Below are 22,468 nucleotides of genomic sequence, written 5' to 3'. Positions count from 1 at the left end.
AACTCTCGAGCCATAACACAGAAGTGTTGTCTGAGCCAGAGTACCGAGCTGAGGGGCAGGTGATCCTGTGAACTTCCCGAGGACGCTAAGGATACTATGCCGAATGCAAGTAATGACTATGTCCTAGGGAGGCAGCCTCAGTCCAGAGCTCTGCCATTAATCTGGAAAGAAAAGCCAGCCCTGCACGTTCCGTGAGGCACACGGCGTAGTAGTTGATGAGGCAGGCTCTGAACCCCAGGTCTGCTGCCTCCCATTTGGCTAACTTGGTTCAAGTAACGTCATCCCTCTGTACTTTAGTTTTGTCCTCTCTAAAACAGGGGCAAAGAATGGTGCCTTCCTCAAAGGTGACATAAGGATGAGAAAAGATGGTCCAAATCCGAAGCTTAGAATAAGGACCAGCATGTAGTAAATGTGTCGTTAATGGTGACTATTTTCACTTACAGGAAAACTCAGGTCAGGGAAAGTCAAATGACGTAGCGCTCATCAGGGAAGTTAGTGGACAAGGAAGGGCTCAGACTAAGATGGCCTCAGCTCCCCGTGCATCCTGTGTCTCGGGAAAGGACCACTCCTTTCTGATCGACATTATCGTGTATCGCTTCTCATATTGTCCTTTATTGGGCACTCAGTTTTAAACTATGTTATCACTGTATGTGCCCACCTGGGGACAGCCCCTCTACCTGGCATGGAAGCACTGCTGTTTCCCAAGGGCCTTTCTGGGATGATCCTGGGAATGAGTGAAGGCTAAAGGGGGATTAAAAGAGGAAAAGACTTCCTTCCTACTTGCCCAGAAGGGGGACCCACTCAGGGCTGGGAGAAGAAAGTTGAAGGAGTTGACTTTTTTTCTCTGATTATTCCTGGCTCCTTCATTCCCACTGAGCCAAATGCATGTGAAAGTCGAAAATCATCTGGTTTACATGACCACGTAAACATGTGAAAACCCGATGCATGTGCGTGTGAGCACGTGTACACGCACACACACACACACGCCCCGGCTCACAGGTCTAAGTCATCTTAGCTCTGTAGCCTGTTCTTCCTGATTAAACAAGGTGTGTGAAGGGCTGCCAGGGTGACGGGTGCACGCACAGTGACCTGTCTCAGTTCACAGATGAGCAATGATGCTCATCGCCGTGTCGTATTCTGAGTCCTAACCAATTGTTAGAAGCTTTTCGAGAGGTGGGAAAATACATATTGACTTTTTTCTACTCGATCCCTTAGCGAGAGCTGCACTGATCGGCAGCAGAAGATGCGTGGGCAGCGTTCACAAGATGCACGAGGGTGTGAGTCCATGTCTGGTGGCCACCATGTCCAGGCTGGGGCGACAGAAAATGTTGTGGTGCTGCCAACAGTCCTGCTGCAGGTGCGTGTGGGCCTGGATCTCTCCCGCAGGGTTTGGTTGAGTTGCTCAGACCAAGGTAAGCAGTCAGTGTGCGAGTGACTGGTCTAAAGCTTCTGGGTCAGAAGTGGTGCTGGTATCAGAGGACAGGTCCAGTGTTGATAGGCATTGTACATTAATTGATCAGAGTTGTCCCTACCTATCCTGACAGAAAGCTGGAGAAGCCAAAGAGCATGTATTGGCCGGGCAGCCCGTGGCTCTCAATCTGCCATTGGACAGCAACAGCGCAAGAGAGACCTCCAGGGACAAAGAGCCAGCCTGGACGAGCCATCTCTGGGCTGGTCGGAGCCTTTGGCCTTGCTTTGGTTCCTCATTTTGGGGAGACAAACTGTCGCAGTTTGAACAATTGTAGGGCAGGGTGTGTTGGGAAGGATCAGGAGTTGGGGGGCCCATGGGGCACAAAGGAGGGGGCCACAAAAGAGGCCCCCAAGTGGGGACGTGCCAGAGAAGAGACTCACCCGGGATGAAGCCCCAGACGATCTCCCATCAGGCAGTGCTGATTGGCACAAGCACCAGGAATGTCCCTTCAGAAGTTGTGCCCACAAGTCCAATCACTTCTGGCTCTGTCACCTGAAATCAGGTGCCTCCTTCCTCCCATGCTCACAAAGGACCACCTTTGTTAGCGCCTGGCAACAAGAGTGTAATTACCATAGCAATGTCCACATAACAAATGCAAGGAAAGACACCCTGTGTCTTGTGGGATCTTTCCCTGCCTGGCTCTCTCTGCACGTGTGACCTGAAGTGGAAAACTCAACAACGGGAGTTTTAGCTTTATGCCCCATCGCTATAGAAATGGCGAGGATGAGAGAACTCGGGTAGCACCTCGGCTCACCTGACACAAAAGACCTGAGCGCTAATTACGTTCCCTCTGGCAGTTTCCATCTGACCGAGAGTCTTCCGGATCAATTACAGATTCAATTATTTTAATAGCGGTACTACCTCTGGGTGGCGAGAGTCCGCACCACCGTTGACAGCAGCTGCCCGTCCTTGGCCGAAACTTGCATGACATACTGCGGCTGCCCAGTCACTAGGCTGCCACAGTCCTCCACGGTCTTCACCACGGGCGCAGCCGAGCTGGTGCAGTCTGGCAACACTTCGGGCAGGTGACTGCAGCGGCTGGTTGTCATGGTAACAGACAGCAATTACTCGGCTAATGGCTTCCACATTCATACAGGATTTCCATCTAGGAGAGATCAGAAAACAGTTTACTTGGGCAGGGTGGTTAACAGAAAACGGGGGAATTACAGGCCACCCACCTCATTGTGTCATTATTTAATATAAATAACAAGGGGAGCCTAGACGTGGCACATTATCTGGTTACCATGTCATGCACACACGCGCGCGTGCACACAGAGCCCGCGGGAAACAGCGGACGTGCTTATGAGCCAGGTAGCGAGCATGTCGGTGTACATAAACATTTCGGAGCCCTGCTCTTGGAGAGGGGAGGGCGCGATGGCTCTGGAGCCCGATCTGAAGAGGAGATAAGCAGTTCTCCTGCTCTGTTGCCAGAGAAGCAATAAGTCTTTGTTGACACTCTCTCAAAGTTACTAGAATCATTATTAAAACCATTCGCAACTCTTTTTTCTTGTAAGCAATTTATTCTCCATTCAGCTTCATTCTGAGATGCTAAGATTAAAAACAGAGAGAAAGAGGGGAAAAAAAAGACTCTGGCCAAGTAGCAGCTTCTAGGACAATATTGGCCAGAATGAATCAATTAATGTCCACCTTTCTGACTGCTGCCATATCTGCGTCCCATAATACAATTATCTACTTAATATATCTTGACAATTAACTTCCTTTAAAAACTTAACCTATTTTGGCCTTGTCTTAAATGGTTATTCATGGGAAGTGATTAGTTGGATGAGCTTGTTACATTTTTTCTTAATGGACATCACAATCAAAACATTAGAATTGAGTCTTTGTTAGTGGAATACTGCATCATCATAGAGGATCACACAGGAGAATGCAAGAAATGAGGATGGACGAGACCTCCACACCCTGTTAAAAATAATCCATTCCCTGACATACAGCCTGTCACAGAGCCTGCAAGGAATTCTGTCCCCGATTGGGGTGGTGTGGGCTTGAACTGGACCTCAGATTCAAAGCATTCAGACCCACTGGTGTGTGGACCCACTGCATCCAGTAGTAAGTCTGTTGGTGATGCATGAAAAATAGAGGTCTTTATAGAAACTCATAGGAGTTGCATCTCACTTTTAGAAATAGAGTTGTTTCTGCCCAGCCTGCTCACCTCAAGCTCCACGGAGCCCAAGACGGCCTGGGCTCTGTAGGGAGACACAGGACTGGCTGATGGGCTGAATTCACATCAATAAGCAGACTGGATGCTAAAGGCCCCAAATTAAAGTAAATCCATCCCACAACCCCAGGAGGATTTTTGGAATTCCTCAAAGGATTGTTTTCTTCTAGCTCTTTCTCCCAGTTATTATTGGGAGTCAACAGTACTTGACTCCTCCGGGTCTGGCAAACAGGATCTCCCCGACTTCCAGAACAATGTGCATCAACTGGACATTCTTAGAATGAGAACACAGTGTTTGCAGATGAACTTGAACTGACGCCCTCCCTCCCAACACGCGCATGTCAGGGAGGCCTGACCATCGGAGACAGTTGGACGGGAAGGGAATCCCCTCCTTGCTGCCGCGGTGTCTGGCTGGCCTCACTCTAGCATGTTCCCATTCCTGTCCTTGGCTGCCACCAATCTTCTCCGCGTTTGTGGTCTGCTCTCTGCCGGGACACCTTTGGAGCCTGGCCATGGGGAGGCGGTTACGGACAGCAGCCCTGGTCGGTGGCCTGATGTGGAGACACAGGCTAGAGCCGCCTCTGCTCTGTCATTGGCACCACTCTGGTGGGCTTCTCAACCACCAGGCAGTAAGCAGACAAAGGTACAACTGCATAATTAGCTAGTTTAGTTTTGCTTTTTAAATAGGATTTGTTGCCTTTCTTTCTTTCTTTTTACATTGCCAAAGCCAGAAATGTATGTTAGAGAAAGTACAGAAAAGTACAAGGAAAACAACACAATTCAGTCATAATCCCACCACTCGGATAACCACAGTAAACTTTCGGGGTGGATGTCTTTCTAATTTTTGGCAGGGTTGATAGGGTGGAGTTGATTTGTAGTAGAGGCCAGATTTTTTTTTTTTTTTTTAAATAAGTGAGTTAAGGTAGCTCTCAGGCCACAGAACAAAAGGATGTTCAAGATCCGACTTCTAAAACTGTCTAATCCCCCTCCCCTGGCCTGCTCTTATAAAACCCCATTGACATGATTTTAAATTCTCATAATGCCTCCCAGTCACCAAGTGTAACTTCCTGGCACAGCTCTCTTGCTTCACAAGGCAGCCATAGATTAAGAGCCAGGGGTGTGTTGGCAGGAAAAGCAGACACAGTGACCTTCTTGCGGCATAGAATCATTATGTCTGGATGCACTCTGAGAGTCTATTTTCGGGTTTTGCATAACTTCAACTCACAGCACCAAATGCTCCCTCCCAGTGCTTGATGGAACGGGAAGGAGGCGGAGAAAGGATGCTCAGAGGGAGAAGAGGAGATCAGGGCTGTGAGGAGTGAGGCTACCCTAGTGAAGGGACATCACTCAGGCACACGATGTCCCCAAGTTCATTCACTTACAACCCAGATTAAGTTCTCATCAAAGGAAGCAGTTCTAAATATATGACCCAAATCTACAATAAAATGCCCTTAAAACAATTCTAGAAGTAGAGTCCCCTTTAAACTTATTTTATATCTGTAATTTCACTTCTGGTTGCTAGACTTCATTTCATTTCTCTTCTCAAAGGCAAAAGAGATATCACAGGTCATCTGATCAGTTTATTCCCTTCACAGTGGGTGCCGGGCACAGAGTTGAGCATAAAGGGACAGAGGGCTCCTCTACCTTGCCTCCTCCTCTTGGGCCATCTCTTCAGAGCCCTGAACCCCACTTGGGACCTGCCTGACGGGTCACTCCGGTCTGGCACTCACTGAAGAACACACCCGTGTATTCGCTAACTACCATGCATCTTGAGATACCAAGCCTGGCATGCCCATGATGAGTTCCCATGCTTCTGAAAGACCATGTCTTGAATTGCAAATGGGGTGGAAAGGATACTGCAGAGCATAGGCACCTGAGGTCATGGTGGGAAGGGCTGAGTTGGTTCCCACCCCGCAAGAGTGGATCTCTTCATGTCCTCAGGTGGAGGAGGACAGATGAGAGCACCGTTCTCCCCAGTCTCGGTCAAAAGGAAGCCTGGAGGCCTGCACTAGGCCTGGGGCAGGAGTGGGCCTCTGCAGGCCGCATGCGCCAATTGGCATGCATATGTTGCACCTGGGGCAGTAACAAATGGCCTGCTGCATTTCCCTGTCTCCTTCAGAGCCACCTGGGAAAACAGCGGGCTGTTGCTGTGGATGCTAGAAAGAGCTGAGCTGTCGCTTTGCAGCCTAACTGGGCTTCCACGGATCTTCCTGCAAAATTTCAAGCACCATTCGACCGCTTTCTTATCAACACTGCTGCTCTTGTGGGCGAGTGTCTTCCCAGTTCACCCAAGAATTCGGCTCTCGGGATTTCTCGGGACAAAAACACAAATGCCGGTGGGGAGGAGGGGCGTGTCTCTGTAAACTCAAACATCAGATTGCACTGGTAGGACAGGTCCTTTGTTGGCCAGGCTTGACTCCTTGTCTAATTGCTTTCTGAGGCTGCAAACAAAACATGATTTGGCACTGGCCAAGTCCGGCTGTGCACAGCGCAAGGCATGGCGCTAGGTGGACGAGAGGGAGACAGTAAAAGAGGAGGGAGAGGCTCAATGAAAGAAAGCCTGATGAGACCATTGTTAAGATACAAAAGGCCTGTCTGTTAAACTGTGACCCCTTTAAAGGACAGAGTACAGGTTTTACCAAAGCAAAGACTCAACCAGGCTGCAGCTAATCGTTGCCGTGTTTCTGCACAGTCTGCCTTTGGTAAGTGATTTCCATGGGAACATGGCTGGCACCATGAGGACACATCCGAGGATGTTGGGGAGGTGATTTTGGGGGGGCTCTGTTCACCTCTGCTGCCCCCTGGCCCCAGCAGCCCCTGGAACCTCCCTGAGGATTGCAGAGTTAGGGGAGAAAGCTCTGTTCTCAGAGGCAGGCCCCCCAAGCCTGCACCTTGGCTCAGCACACCCCAGGGTCACTCAGCTTCTCAGCCATGGTTGAGATTTCTTGCATATTTGGAATGAAAGTACTAGTACTTCCTGAGCCACTTGGTCAGGGTGTTGGTGAGGCCTCAAATAATACATGTGAACATGCTTTGTGAACTGGACTGAGCCACGTGCAGAGAATGCCACATTAACCTTCATTCCTGCTCTTTTTGTAAGCTGAGCTGCATCTTGTTTCTGTCTTTGAAAACCATCTTCCCCCATGGCTGGTGAGCTTCTGCCAGGCTGTACTTCTGGATCACGCTTGAGCTCTGACCTTGTGCCACTCCATCCCACTGGCAGGTAGCATGGAGGCACCTTCTTCCCTGTTCATCCACTTCTCCTCTTTCTCCTCAGCCCTGTCTGTTCAGATCCCTGAACACAGGTTTTCACTTGTTCGTGAAAACGTTTAGTGAAGGCACATGGTGAGAACCTGCTATTCTGTTGGAGATCTTTGGGTCTATATGTTACAGCAGCCACCGTGATCTTAGCTTATCTAGCACGTGATAGATATACTAGAAAATAAAGTGCAAGCCACGCCCGAGTGCCTTTGCAGGCCTGTTTCCATCAGAACTGTATTTTCAGTGACAAGTCAACTTTAATCTCTTAGATTTAGGACAACAAGGCTGTTTCGGGGAGGGATCTGTCAAGCTGGCATCTCTGTTGGGATGTACAAATTACCATGGGGATTAAAAGTAAAAATCAGAGCGTCAGAGTATGTGTGTTAGCCGCACTGACCTGGTCCGGCAGGCTGCCTGGCAGCAAGCGGACTGAGCAGGTCCCAAGCTGGGACCCTGCAGCAAGCATGGACCTCCAAATTTGACCCTCATAATTCCAGAGATTTTTTTTTTTTTAAAGATTTTATTTATTTGACAGAGAGAGACACAGTGAGAGAGGGAACACAAGCAGGGGGAGTGGGAGAGGGAGAAGCAGGCTTCCCGCTGAGCAGGGAGCCCAATGTGGGGCTCGATCCCAGGACCCCCGATCATGACCTGAGCCGAAGGCAGACGCTTAACGACTGAGCCACACAGGCGCCTAATTCCAGAGATTTTTAACAAGTAGGCTCCTCAGGTCTCAATATATTCTAGAAAGGTTTTCTGTCACCCGCCCACAACCAGGGCTGGTCAACAAAGCAAAGCCGAGAAGCAAATTTATTCATCCTTTCATCCACTCCAAGAAATTTTTTTTTTTTTTAAAGAAATTACTGGATATTCCTTTGAAATTTCTGATGGTGCAGAGTCCGACCATTTCAAGTCTGGCTTTACATTTCCCGAGGAGTGTTCTGCAGACCCTCTTAGGGGCTGCAGAGCCACGAGGACACGGCACCTTTCCACTAGCCATCATGCCCTTGCTTACTCGGGACACTACCCTAAATTTGGGGGAATGGCTAGATGTCTTTCCACTCCCACAGAGGTGCACATCATTAACACTGGTCCAAGATTCAGAAGGCTGACCTTAGTTTTACATGAGCAAATCTGCTTCAGGAAGCATCTCTAAAATGTCCCTTAGCTTTCCTAGAGGGGCTGTATACGCAGGGAGCAAGGCCTCCCCAAGGAGACCAATGAACGGGCAGTACACGTCGGTTGGTGATTGAAACGAGGGGTAAAATAAAAATAATGGCCTGTCCAGGAACTTTCCCCTCTCAGGGAGACTTTCAGCCTCTGAATTCTAAGAACAATCTCTGAGAATACGAATGCTCTTCGATAGAACATTTCCCTGGCTTTTGAGGCCTGTTATAAGCAGACAGTGCACGGCATGCCTGATGAACTGACTTGGAGGTTCCTGAATGTGCACAGAAAATGAAGGCGGGTGGGAAACCACACACTGACCTTCCTTTTCCAATGAAAATGGAGCAAATGACTAATTTCAAAACCATTAACATGTAAAAGCTGCATATTTCTTCTGAGAACAGGGCACAAAGGCTCTCCAAGGAGATTGCTGGGACATGATTACCAGCAACATTTAAGTTTTCAAAAACACGCCAAGGAGGCTATTCACTCGAATGTGTAGCGGCAAAGTAGCTGCTTCATTAAACTTAAATAGTCTCGGCAGGGCTGTGCTTACAGACCCACGCTACCAAATTATACATTTCTTTTCTGGATGCTTCACTGACCTCATTATGTGGAGCAGAGAGTTTGTCATTCCAAATAAAGTGACCATCCAGGTCTTTATAAACATGTCCGTCAGGCGCTTCATGAGTCTGCAGACTGCAACCCTGGCGGGCCCAATGGATTAAAAAAAAAAATACACACAAAAACTTGTCTTTTTGTTTTCTCGTTATTCTCCACTTATGTGAGCATTGTCATACTTGCAGAGCAGAGTAAGCAGGTGAAATGCTTATTTCCGAGCATGAAGGTTTTGATTTGGGGGTAAAGACATTTTCTTGAGGAATGTGTAAACACCAGTGAGGAACCAAGGGGAAAAAAAAAAATCCAGACTAGCATAAGGCCAGTTGGATCCGCAGAGTTCCAATCTCACAGCGTACTGTTTGAAAGTGATACCCAGAGTTATTTATCATTTCCCGTCCGCGTTATTATTTTTGATTCTCAGCCACAAGAAGCACCAGAAGTATCAGACTAATCTTTTTTTTTTTTCCATTTAAAATTACTAATTTTCTCTTTAGGCAGGTAAAATCCTCTAGTTCTGCTGAAGGCAAATCAAGTAACAATTATCGTGTTTATACATATTTTTTCCCCTCAAGAAGTACTCATAAAATTAATTCGGATTTTGGAGGCTATCCATTTTTTCATTTAATTTTAATTATATAGATGAAAATGGCAATTAAAAATCCCACAACTACCCTGTGCATTCAAAGACACAGCGACAGCTGAATTACACTTATAAATAACAACGGGCTCCCGCACACACAGCCCTGCTGAGCAGGGATGGGGGGTGGGGGTGGGGGAAGCAGAGCTCACTGATGAGTTCTGGGGACTGGGGAGCAATCGGGACACGTCAGAAAAGTTGAAACGACAGGTTTAAGAACAACAGAGGGGAGCAGGCAAAACAGAGTAAGACGTTCATGGGACATGATTCGGAGAAAAAGTGTATTCTTCAAGTGATGCTCGGCGTGCCCGGTACCAAACAGCTCCCTGTATAGCATAAGGAAAAGTGTAGAGGGTACAGCATGCTGTCCAGGATCTCTGATAACACAGGGGATGGACATTTCAGCTATAATGAGGGAGAATATGCTCTAAGAACCAGGAGCTCCCAATCTGTTGCTACGCTCAGACCCATTTTCTGCCAGCATCCAAGTGAATGCCCACCATTAAGGAATTTGATGCGGGGTTCAGTCCCAGTTGTACCTCACTCACCCTCTTCTGTGCAGACAGCCCAGTACTAGGCACACAGGTTTGCTAAATTCCTAACGGCAACCTCCCGCATCTGCTGTTGGCTGATTTTAAGCCGGGGTTCCTTGGGGCTTTCCCCATCTGCATGTCACCAAGACCACGGGGAGGCTGCAGTCTTGTCCTTTCCCAGGGCGGTGTCCAGAGTCTGCATTCTGCCAGGTTCTGGGGGCCCAGGCCTTCCTGCAGCGCCTTCAGGCCCTTGAGGGCCCAAGAGACTCGGGTGCATTGCCCTTGGTTTTGGCACGAGGATAACCAAAGTCGCTCAGCTTGACAAGGAATTAGGCAAGTGCGGCGTAAGGATGAATGCTCCTTGGATTTTGCTTTTTAGCCCTGTCTTTGGCATTAGAGATGGACTCCCTATCATATGCCTCGGATTATTAGAAGCCCCCAAATCCCACGGTGCTTTCACATGTGGTCGAGTGAGGTGTCCGGGTCTGTGGGTGTCTTTGCGTTGCTTTTGTACATGTTTGGCTTTGGGGTCAGGAGCACTCTGGGAGCCTTTCAGGGGGCAGTGTGGGGAGAGGGGCAGAGCCCTGGCTTTTAACTGCCACCCAACACTTAGCAACGGAAGACAGCTCCTTGGCGTTGAGCCTCATTCTCCTCCCTGACGCTGGGGACCGGGATAGGTGTGTGCCTGGCATATGCAGGGCACTTTGTAACAGGCAGTGCTTAAGACTGTAGGGCAGTGGGGTCATCTTACAATAGCTGGGGGCCACGGTGGGGACAAGAGGCTCCTTCTCCATCCTACCTCTGGATCCCCTCGCCTGGACCATCCCCTCTATAGTCCTCCTCACTACCTGCCCATCTGCCCTGGTAAACGTCTCATGGAGACAGAACCGCTGACATCTGCTTTGACAATCTTATTGTAAATATAGCGACAAAGCATGAGAACAGCCTCTGGAATTACTCTTCTCAGCCCTTAGACTCTGTTTCCTGCCTTTCCACTACACACACACACACACACACACACACATCCTTATATATATGTGCAGAGATAAACCATAGGTTCTTTTCTAGTGCTTCCCTAAAATAAATGGGTCTAGTCTTTCAAGGCAAGATCCAACAAAGCACAAGAAAAAAGCAACACATAGCCAAGGGCTGAGTTACCTGAGATCACTTTATCACGTAATCTCTTCCCAAAGTATATCCTTGGTTCTTTTTTTTTTTTTTTTTTTTAAGATTTTACTTATTTATTTGACAGAGAGAGACACAGCGAGAGAGGGAACACAAGCAGGGGGAGTGGGAGAGGGAGAAGCAGGCTCCCTGCCAAGCAAGGAGCCCGATGCGGGGCTCGATCCCAAGACCCTGGGATCATGACCTGAGCCGAAGGCAGATGCTTAACCATTTGAGCCACCCAGGTGCCACTGTATGTCCTGGGTTCTTGGGCACCATGATACTGGTGGGGAATGAGGCCTCTTTCTTCCTTACTTCCTACTGACCTCAGTGCAAAGCATTCAATGAACTCCTTCAAAGGAACCTCTGAGGAATTAGTTCTTCTCATCCGAGCCCATGCCCCCTTCTTGCTGTTGCTCCTTTGGCTGCCTGGCCCAGCTCACCACGCATCTTGACATCAGTCCCCATGTCTCACACAGCCCCCACCTGTCGGAGCATCACCTTTATTTTATTTTATTAAGATTTTATTTATTTATTTGAGAGAGAGAGAGCACAAGCAGGGGGAGCAGCAGGCTGAGGGAGAGGGAGAAGCAGACTCCCCGCTGAGCAGGGAGCCTGATACGGGGCTCGATCCCAGGACCCCGGGATCATGACCTGAGCCGAAGACAGACGCTTAAGGGACTGAGCCACCCAGGTGCCCTGGAGCATCACCTTTAACTGGACTTTTTCAGTGTGAGGACCAGCCTGCTCTGTCCCTGAGCCTCCGAGCAGCCCTGTACCTGTGATGCCTGTCAGAAATAGCCCGGCATGTTGGCTTACATGGAGGGCTGTTTCCACCAGAGCATCCCTGAAGGCCCTGCAGCCGCTCAGCAAGACCATGCTGAATCAAATATCTGGTCTGTTCATTTCTTTGTATCTCCAGTCCTGCCAGAAAGAATGGGTGAGTTTCCTTAACCTGATCCAGCCTGTTTGACAGAAACAAAACAACTTAATACTGACACAGAATTAAATTCTTATCTAAGATAAAACAGCCACATATTGTGCAGAGGTCTACTTTTACTTTTAAATTTTCATCTGATGGGTTTTCCTTCAGAACAGACCAAAAAAAAAAAAAATTACACTATTAATAGCAATAGTGTGAGTATACTTTTCTATTTTCATAGCACTATTCATTTTCATTCTCTAAGTGCTTTATAAATATAGTGGGTCTTTACTGCCTTCCAGGGTGAAAATAACAGTTATACCCCCATGGAGCTCATTCATTTGCTTTACAGGCTAAAAAAATCTCTAGTGTGTCACAAATTAACAAAATGTTCCTGAGGACTGTCTTTTATTCTTGAATCTCCAATTTCACTAATAAATGTGAAAAACACATATAGCCAGATAAGTCCCTGGAGACCCACCACTGCGGATGCTGAAGAAAGCAAGTTATTCCAGCTAAGATCAGCATTCACTTTCACACCAGAGACTATTTGTTACCCAAATCTCCTCCAGTTGCTTGATGTAAGGCAATGGAATCGGTTTCTAGTGACTACCCTCCCCATCTAACAAAATGAGTTTTTAAGGAAAGAGTATCTTCAAAAAATAAGAAAAAAAACCGTAACATTTTTGATCGTCAGATAATGACCTTTTTTTAGTCACAGCCCCATTGGATCCTACTACCACCTCTGAGAGAGATCTGTTATTCCTTTTCTTAGTATTTTTACCATGAAAAGTTCCAAACAAATAGAATATTAAGTAAACTGACATATACTCCAGTGTGCCAATCTGACAATTAATCAAGATTTTGTCACACTTGTGTCTTCCTCCCTCTCTCCCTCCATTTCTTCCTTCTTTCCTATTCATATTTTTTTAAGATTTTTATTTATTTATTTGAGAGAGAGAGCAATCGAGCGAGAGAGAACAAGCGCAAGCTCGGGGGAGGGCAGAGGCAGAGAGAGAAGCAGACTCTCTGCTGAGCAGGGAGCCCGATGTGGGACTTGATCCCAGGACAATGGGATCATGACCTGAGCCGAAGGCAGACGCCCAACTGACCGAGCACCGAGGTGCCCCCAAACTTGCTTTCTTGTGGTATCATTTAATTTGTTCCTCTATCCCCTGTGTTTTCTGTGAGCTTATAGATGGGCTCGATTGAGCTCAAGTTCACCTCCTAGACGACAACAGCTCATAGGTGACACTGCATCACATCAGGGGGCACCGAATGTACTGGGTGGCCGTCCCACTTTTAGTGGGTTCAAGTGATGGCAGATGATTTCTTCAGTGTAACGTTCCCCATCAATATTCTAACGGTCTAATTATTGCATGCATTGATGACAGTTGCTTAAAGCAATTATTTCACTTGGGGGGCTACAAAATCAAGGCGTTCCAAGTTGAATTTCCCTTCCAACTTTAGTAGCAGGAATTCTCCTATAATGAACAACTTTCCCTCATCAACCAGTGCAATCTGCTTATGCTGAAATCCAACGTGCACAGAGAAGGCATGATCACTGCTTAATTCTTTCCTTTGATTGCCAATTTTCAGAGTAAGGAATTGGTGCCTTAGTTACAAGCTATAGTAACTGAGTTGTTTTGTTATTGTTTTGGTTATTCTTCAAGGTCCACTTGTTTTTACTGAAATTAAAAGAGAAATCAGACTGTCACCCCATAACTCACCCTGCTGGTCTAGAGGACTGGACTTGTGATTCAAGTGGACACAACATAAATCAAGGGCATGGTCCCTGCCGTCCAGCACTCTCGGTAAGAAGGCCAGGCACTGTTTCTCTCACCTGCTTTGGTGTCTTGACTTTGTCTTTATGGTTGATAGAGTCTTTCCTTAGGCTGAACACCCCTCCTAGACAGAGGGCTTCTGCATTGACGAGTTTCTGAGGAAAATGAGAACAAATCTAAAATATTCCCTCTTCTCACTTGGTGTCACTTGCCCCTGCAGGCTTCCACTGTTGTGTGGTTGACTAGATTTGTCTGAAGGTGGCTGAGTGCGTGGACGCAGACTGGCAGAAGCATGGCGCATCAGACTGACGGGGTGAGGTCACCGAGCTTGTATCAGCTGGACCTTGTCTGTGACTCACCAGGAAGGCATTCTCACCCAGGGAAGCCTGCAGGTGCTGTCTGGCACGGCCACACCCTACTCCAGGGTTGCAGTAAATGACCCATTAACACGCTGCGCAAGCTTCCTCTGGGGGAGAAATCTGTCCATGTATGAGAAACAGCTCCTTCTTCTTCTTCTCACATAATAAGGGTGAAAACATTTAGGCCATCCATGGGTATTCCCCGAAGAGGCATGTGTAAGTCCTCTTTAACAATGGCTGATGAGTGTCTCTGAGCCTGACAGGAATCTGGGGTCTTTCCTTTTTTGCTAAGAGCTGAGACATTTTCTGCCCATTACTGCTTTGTTTTACTGACAGGCATCTGTCAGTTAGACATTAAAACAGAGTGATAATGGGGAGAGAATATGCTGGCTCCGTCCACACACTTCAAGAGGGAAGTGCTCATGAAAATGTGTATTTTGGGAAACCTAGATGCTCATGCGCCCATCTGCATTTCCATTTAGTTTGAAATTGAGTGTAGAAGAGTAATGCAGTGAGAAGAGGAATAACAGGGAACCAGAATCAGAGGAACTCCCTAAGTGGCCCTGTAGACGCCCACTTTGTGTGGGGATCTTGCACTGAGCAGGGGGTGGGGGGAAATGGGTTAGGAAATGCATGCCAAAGAGGATGAACAGGATGGAAGCTTTTTCCCCCCCCCCCCCCGTGTCTTCACTGGAACTCACTGAGAGCTGCTGAACCAAGAAACTGGCAGAAAACATCTTCCAGGACTCTGTAAATGGAGGACTTTCACACATTCTGAAAAAGCACAAATACCCTCTTTTGAAATAGAGGTGAAAAGGGAAGTGCACACTATAAATAAGCTAATAAAAGCAATTCAGTTCCTACTGAGAATCTTTCTAGTAAATAGTTCTCTGTCGGAAGGTAATATTTGTTACGCAGATATCTGGACCTCCAGTAGTATTTTCGGGTCCTGACTTCTTGGCTAATGCATATCTTCCAGCTCTCTCTCTCTCTCATACATGCACACATTCCCCATATAATACCATCTTAATTTTGTCCAATCCAGTAAAACGTCAATTTATTCAATTAATGATTATAATATAATACCATCTTTATGCTAACAAGTCACCATAAAATCTTACTATTGTGGACTCAGCCACGGAGCCTGCGGACTATGGGTGTGTAATCCCTACTGCAAGGTTCTCATATGAGCACGACAGGAAGAAAGCAGGGGCCATAACATCCATGGGCAATAGGCAACTTGACCGGCACAGAAGCCAGCGATCACTAGCCTCACCAGTAAAAAGGGTTAGATTTCTTTCTGAAACAAAGCCAGAGAAGCTCTTTCTGCTGCAGTGATTTCGCATGTGAGATCTGGCGTGGGCCACCGCTGGCTTGAATTCTGGCTCTTCTGTCCCCCCCAGCTGGGGATAAAATGGTGCCCATTTCGGGGGCACCTGGGTGGCTCAGTTGGTTAAGCGGCCGCCTTCGGCTCAGGTCATGATCTCAGGGTCCTGGGATGGAGCCCCACATCGGGTTCCCTGCTCAGCGGGGAGTCTGCTTCTCCCTCTCGCTCTGCCTGTTGCTCTGCCTACTTGTGCTCTCTCTCTCTCTGTCAAATAAATAAAATCTTTAAAAAAAAATGGTGCCCATTTCGTATTTGAGAATTAAATGAAATAATGTATATGAAGGGCCTAGCACAGAGCCTGGCTCACAGTAAACACTGCCAGCTGCAGTTCCTGGGCCTTGTCCACAGCCACCTCAGATGTCTCCAGGGCACACGATCACTTTCAGTATTTCTGTTCAAGCCCACAGACATTTATTACAGTACTGATGCTAACACGGACAGCCACCATGTGCCCTGAGAGGCAGAGTAGGGGGAGCAGGAAAAAACCCATGAGCCTGGGAATCATGCACATGATTTTAAACATTGGCTTTTGCCACCAGTTACCAGGGTTCAGTCTTGAATAAGTTACTTAATTTCCCTGCATGTCAATGTGCCCATCTGCAAAAAAGAGACAGTCACTTCCTTACACAGTTGCCGTGCAATCAGCCGACAGGGTATGGAAAGTGCCTGGCCCAGTGGTTACCCACTCAGCGGTCTCTGTCATTATTATCAGAGTATTATCTGTGTCTCTGGAGAGGGACAGAGTCGGGCCCGATGAATCCTGCCATTAGATGGTGTGATCCTGAGCTGGGGCAGGTGGACCGGAACTTGCCGGGGGAACACTGGGCTGAGACAGAACACACACACACACACACACACACACACACACACACAGAGGCATACTAGGAATCTAGAGAAATTAGGTATTAGTAGAAGGTGAAGTATGCAGAGAGTATTATCTTAAAACAGCATCAAGGGGTGCCTGGGTGGCTCAGTTAAGCGTCTGCCTTTGGCTTGGGTCATAATCTTAGGGTCCTGGGATGGAGCCCGGAATCGGGATCCCTGCTCACCAGGAAGCCTGCTTTTCTCTCTGCTTCTGCTCCTCCCCCCACTCATGCTTGCTCTCTCTCTCTCAAATCAATAAATACAATCTTTAAAAAAACACACAGCATCAGTACAATACATGACACAAAATTGTCTCCCTTTGTTTTTGCTAGAGGGCAAATAGGAGAGTCTGGGGGGCCAGGTGGGCCACTACTGCTCTTGGAAACTTCCCTTTCTAACCCCCTTGGTTTGCCCGAGAGCCAGCTACCATTCTGGCACCAGAATGAGGTAACTACTCTGAAGCATTTAGTATGGATGCGGAGGAATGAATGGTCTTGTTCTTTTCTGGGGAGGACGTGTCTTTGTGCTTTCCTGAGAACAAAGGGGAAAATCAAACTGAGTCTGTCATTTCGATTCTATCTGTTGATGCCAACACTCCTAAAACCAGGCACTCACTTTATCTTGTTTACACAGAGCTTAGCACAGGGCCCACTTAGATGCTTACTAGGTACACGAGGGAGAAACGCGTGTTCTTTTAATAAAACAGGGATATGCAGAAGGGGAGATGCACTACTTTTTGGATTGTAAGGATCTGGACACTTGAAAGAGGTTGAATACACTGCATCATGCTTTTTATTAAGTCCTACTTTCAAGGTGACATAAAATTCCCGTCCTGTTTGCTAGGGGAGAAAATGCAACCACAGCTAATCCATGATGACAGTGTGTACGGATGCAAACGAGGCATGCTGATTTCTCTAGCTTGGCCTGTTCATAAATTGGACTGATTTTGTAGATTTACAAATGATGATCACTATGGTAAATTCAATAACAGAATTTTCTGCTCTAAATGTAGCATTCTCTTCAGTATCTTTTTATAGCCCTTAAGTGGCTTTTGATGTACACAAAACTAGAAGCTTGGAGAATTAAAAATTACGCAAATAATGAAGATGAGTTCCTAGGTGAATTACCCATTACTGTGGAGGTTTTTGGATAGTTTCATTAAAAAGAGTAAAAAGGCCATCTAAAGATATTTGTGTATCTACAAATGATTGTAAAGTCATTCTCTTTCTTTCTTTCCAACTCTCATAAGCCTCTTTTATTAATTTCAAGGAATAAAGCCCCAATCTGCTTCAGTAAACTGCATTATTTTTTAAACTACAAAAACATATACGCGGTTTCTCTACATGAACAATCTTCTTTAATGGCAATGCAGTCATCGGGAAGACCACATTAAAAGGTACACTTTATAGATCTTCCCTCTACCTTCTAGCTCCTCTCTACCTACTTCTTGTTCTTCTTCCTCCTCCTCTTCTTCTTTAAATAGTACTAAGACCCAATGCTTAAAATTAAAAAAAAAAATCTAACTCCAGTACAGTTAACATACAGTTTCATGTATACAATATGGTGATTCAACAATTCCGCTCATTGTGGTGAGTGTACCCCTAATCCCCATCAACTATTTCACCTATCTCTCCGCCCCCCCATCCACCTCTCTTCTGGTAACCATCAGTTTGTTCTCTATAGTTAAGACTCTGTTTTTCAGTTTGTCTTTTTCTTTGTTCGTTTGTTTTGTTTCTTAAATTCCACATATGAGTGAAATCAGATGGTATTTTTCTTTCTCTGACCAACTTATTTCACTGAGCATTATATTCTCTAGATCCATCCATGTTGTTGTAAAGAGACCCAATACTGGTTTAGTGGGAAGAACCCTGAGTCGGGCCCCGGAGGCGCTGGGTGCTCTGCCTCTGACAGGCATGGGGACCCCAGCGTGCTGTTCACTTTGGCTCATTCATCAGTAATACATGAGAACTAAATCAGCCTCAGTGAGCAACTCAGGGTGTTGTCAGAATAAAATGAAGCAGTAAATGCGCAAATACCCCAAGGTCAAGGCACTCGCAGCAGTGTGGTCAATGGTCATCAGTGGTCTCCAGCACCGTCCTCCCCCACCTTGGCGGCAGCCACAGAGGTCAACAGTGGAGAGACAAAATGACCCACACAGGATACACTCTCTCTTTTTTCCCCCACATAAATACAATTAACATTTGGTTAGCTTGTTTCTTTTTAACCAGAGACATGCCAATTTAGATTAAAAATCCATATACTTAACGTGAGTCATATCCTTGCTAGAGAGGACGAATCTATAAACAGGAGTTGTAATGACCAGCCAAACTTTTCTAAAGCATCATTTATCATTCCCGTTTGGAATTTATATATCCAAATCACCTGGCCATCAATTGTATATTTAAGCCATGTGGGCCTTATAAGAACTGGTGGGTATTTTCTCTTGTTTCATGAATGAGGAAACCAAAGCAAAGCCAAACTTTTCTAAAGCATCATTTATCATTCCTGTTTGGAATTTATATATCCAAATCGCCTGGCCATCAATTGTATATTTAAGCCGTGTGAGCTTTATAAGAACTGGTGGGTATTTTCTCTCGTTTCATGAGTGAGGAAACCAAAGCAAAGGGATTTTATGAATTTCCCAGTCCCCTAAAGATAGTAGAAGAACTTGATAACTCCATCTCTGACCCCAATTTCTGTGCCTTGCGCCTACAATTGTTATTTAACCCTGATGAAATGCATACGTGACGCAAGGTGCCCTTAGTTATTCTGGTTGGGGTGATAAGGAAGACTAAGGCAAGAGGAATAAAAGTGAAAACCCCCTTTCCCCCCCAAAGTTAGAGTTAACAAAGTTGGTGATTTCTCCAGTTATGACAAGCATATTCCACAAAAAACTTCAGAGTTTCCTAAGGCACTGAGTAGGATTGAATGCTTAAGGGGAAATTACATGATCTTTTGATAAGACTCCAATTTTGAAACAGGAAGAATTCTTGGTATTTAATGCTTGGGCAAGACAGTGTGTAATGGCTACAAGATTTCATGATTAAGTTTTATAATATGCAGTTGCAGTGGTTATCACTGACATTGATGCGTACCTCAGATTTTTTTCAATCTGCATTTTACTGACTTAGAGGAGAGGAGAGCCTAATTCTCAGCTCTGTTGGTTTGATTCTATTGAACTTTTTTTTTTCCCCCTAACCTGGGAGTTAATGTGGAGGACAAAAAGGAGAAAATACGAGAAAACTGAAAGCCGAGTCACTTTCCTGAGTATTTCCAGAGTTTCATGCTGCAGATGAAACTTCTTTTCATATCTGTGAGTCATCACATATTTTCTGGGTATCACAACTCACTCACGTCCCTTTTTGTGCAATGATTTAATTTTTCCCCACAGCACTTTAAAACTGTAGGCAAGAAAGTTCTGCGGGCTGTCCTACTGAATTACAGAAAATTAGAATCTGGTTTGAGGGAAATAACTTCACATGTGCATTGCAATGAAGAAAATGTAATAGTTTCAGTTTTTCAGAGGCCAAAATAAATAATTTGCCTTATTTCTTGCAAACCAGAAAAAAAAAAAATACAGTGATCTCCTCTGCTATTATAATCAGGTATCTGGGGGATAGGCGAGAAGTCTAAGACTGTCCTTTCTTTGAATAAAAGTGAATTCTGTGGATATATTAGTTCCTAAAATTACAAATGCCTCTTTTTCTTAGGAAAGCTTATGAAGGTTGCCAGAGGTTTCCCCTTTTTTGGATACTGTGTAATGATAACACAGGTATAAATTCCAGTTAGTGTTCAATTCTACAACAAACATAACCCTATGCTAGGGTTGGTTATAACGAGTGACCTCCAACTGGAACTCTGTTATTATTAATTTTTCACAGACAACTCCATCCTGTTGGGTATATGTTCCCTACAGAAAAAGATTAGGACCAGCGTCTCACCCATATAACCTCCTCGCCCCCTGTGCCCTTTCTCATTTGAAAGGAAGGCTTCCCCAGATGGTATAAACTGGCCAGGCGGGACAAAAGATCTCAGGAGTGGCTGAGATGGAAGAACCCATACTAGCAGTCCCCTGGCTCCTACCCTGTTTCTTCATTTCCTTCTTATCCCCTAACCTTTCCTTTATCAACCTTGTAGAATGATCAACCTTCAGTATGACTCCTTTTGGAGCATGATACAGTATTCATAAATAAGAGAACTGCACTTATCTTGGAAGAACTGGAAGACATTCTTTGTGCTTTGAAAATAATGGTTATAAATATTTAAAAAAACCAGTTGTAATTTTAACAGTCAGAGATTCTTCTGGACTAAAGGTACTTAAGACCCATATGTGAGAATTGCATAGAAAGGAAATCCACATACTACCGATTCCTGTTATTTAAGGTAGTTATGTCCTATAAGTGGCTGTGAATGCTGAATTAGCCAATGCTGAACCACTGCTCCTAACAGAAATACAGGGGTGGATTCCTGCAAGGCTCTGGTCCTAGCATTTCTGTCAATTGATCAATACATAACCTTAATTCATGTGTGTTTGTTTAAAGATACTTATTTAATATGTATTGTTGATTCATTAACATTACACTCAGGGCCCATAAAACTATAACTCATGCCTGAATGAAACTTATCTAACACTTTTTTTTAAAGAGATTTATTTATTTTAGGGGGGGGCAGTGGAGGGAGGGGCAGAGGGAGAGGAAGAGAGAGACTCAAGCAGACTGTGTGCTGAGTGGGGAGCCTGACCCGGGGCTCCATCCCATGACTCTGAGATCAGACCTGAGCTGAAACCAAGAGTCAGCCCTTCAACTGACTGCGCCACCCAGGCGTCCCCAGTACATTTTCTTATGTAAGTTACCTAACTTCTCTTTTCTCTGTAAGACATATTATAGCCTTCCTGTGTTTTGGAACACTGGAAAGCACATTAGCACTTTTGCCATTTTTAAAGAACAAAATCACCCGCAAAAAACCACAAAAGTACATCGTGAAAAGGACACTTGTTTACTCTATGAGATCTGAAACAGCTGAGCATCGCCTTGCTCGACCCGAACTGGGAATACATGTGTCAGCTGACTCAAATTTTTTGCCACTCTATGCATGTCTGCAAATCACCATGAAAGTGCTCCAAGTATTGATTTTTGGGTTACAAATATGTTTTAGCAAGTAGGTGAATTCTCAAATATGGAATCTGTGAATAATAATGATTGAGTGTAGAAATTCTACCCTTATCCATTAGCAGATCATGCTTTATCTCCCTTTCTCCTTACCACTGATACAGCCTCAATTAAAGTGATCTTTCATGCTAACCAGTGAGAAATATTTTTTTTTTGCTAGATGGCCATTCTAATTGTCGTGCAGCTGTGCATTAGGTTTTTGCTCATTTGTTTTTGTTTCCTTAAAGTAAATCATTGTTAGAAGCTTTGATTTTCAAAAATTGATGAACGTCACTACGAGTGGTGGAAAATATAACCAGTCCATAAAATTTCCCCCAATTCCCTATTTTAGAAAGAAAACCAAGCTTTGAGACTGAGTTATCACTGAACAGATACAGAAGTTAATTTTTGTAATTCAGGTGAAACCACCATTAGTGCATCACAACTGACTCTGGTTCAGAAAAGTTACGTTGAGAATTTTGTAGGAAAATGCTGAACGATTACTAAGTACTGAATAAGGGGGGGGCTGACTTGCGTCTAGGTGCAGGGCAACATTAAAGTAAGATTCTGGCAGAGTCACCATTTGCATTTGGAGCCTAACCCCAGGAAAGCACACGTCTTCATTGGTTTGTGGGTTTGTTGGTGAGAGCTTCATGGAAGCGCCTGGGGGCCCTTCTGCCACCAGTCACACGGAGCCCATCACCACTACTGTTTGCCCCCAGCCAGTGGAAGAGGTCTGGATGGACATGAGAGTTGAGTCTTGGAAGGGCTAAGCATGCAGTGACGGTATCTTGGACAATGAACAGATCATGTTAGCTGGTCTTGTAAACAGCCCTGTGCAGTGTCGGCCATCACTGCTGGCTTAGAGAATCATGGCGCTGGGGCTGGGGCTCCTGGGTGGCTCAGTCGGTTGAATGGCCAACTCTTGGTTTTGGCTCAGGGCCTGATCTCAGGGTCGTGAGATCGAGCCCCGCA

At 45.8% G+C, this 22,468-nt stretch overlaps 1 protein-coding gene and 1 long non-coding RNA gene across 3 annotated transcripts in view; one reads left to right on the top strand and one right to left on the bottom strand.

The window, feature by feature from the left end:
* MARCHF3 (membrane associated ring-CH-type finger 3) overlaps positions 1 to 22,468 on the bottom strand; it is a 129,626-nt gene that overhangs the window by 32,342 nt on the left and 74,816 nt on the right. The window contains exon 2 of the mRNA XM_036070345.2: positions 2,333 to 2,576. Coding sequence (XP_035926238.1) covers positions 2,333 to 2,520 — 188 coding nt within the window. The 5' untranslated portion in view covers positions 2,521 to 2,576. The remainder of the gene's footprint in view (positions 1 to 2,332; positions 2,577 to 22,468) is intronic.
* Positions 1 to 22,468, top strand: part of LOC118521659 (uncharacterized) — a 94,299-nt gene that overhangs the window by 55,474 nt on the left and 16,357 nt on the right. For both annotated transcript variants that reach the window (XR_013445851.1, XR_004910231.2), the window contains exon 3: positions 1,216 to 1,357. This is a non-coding gene — a long non-coding RNA (uncharacterized LOC118521659). The remainder of the gene's footprint in view (positions 1 to 1,215; positions 1,358 to 22,468) is intronic.

Source organism: Halichoerus grypus, chromosome 2, assembly GCF_964656455.1.
Source record: "Halichoerus grypus chromosome 2, mHalGry1.hap1.1, whole genome shotgun sequence".
NCBI lineage: Eukaryota > Metazoa > Chordata > Mammalia > Carnivora > Phocidae > Halichoerus > Halichoerus grypus.
This window is presented reverse-complemented; position numbering and strand designations above follow the sequence as displayed.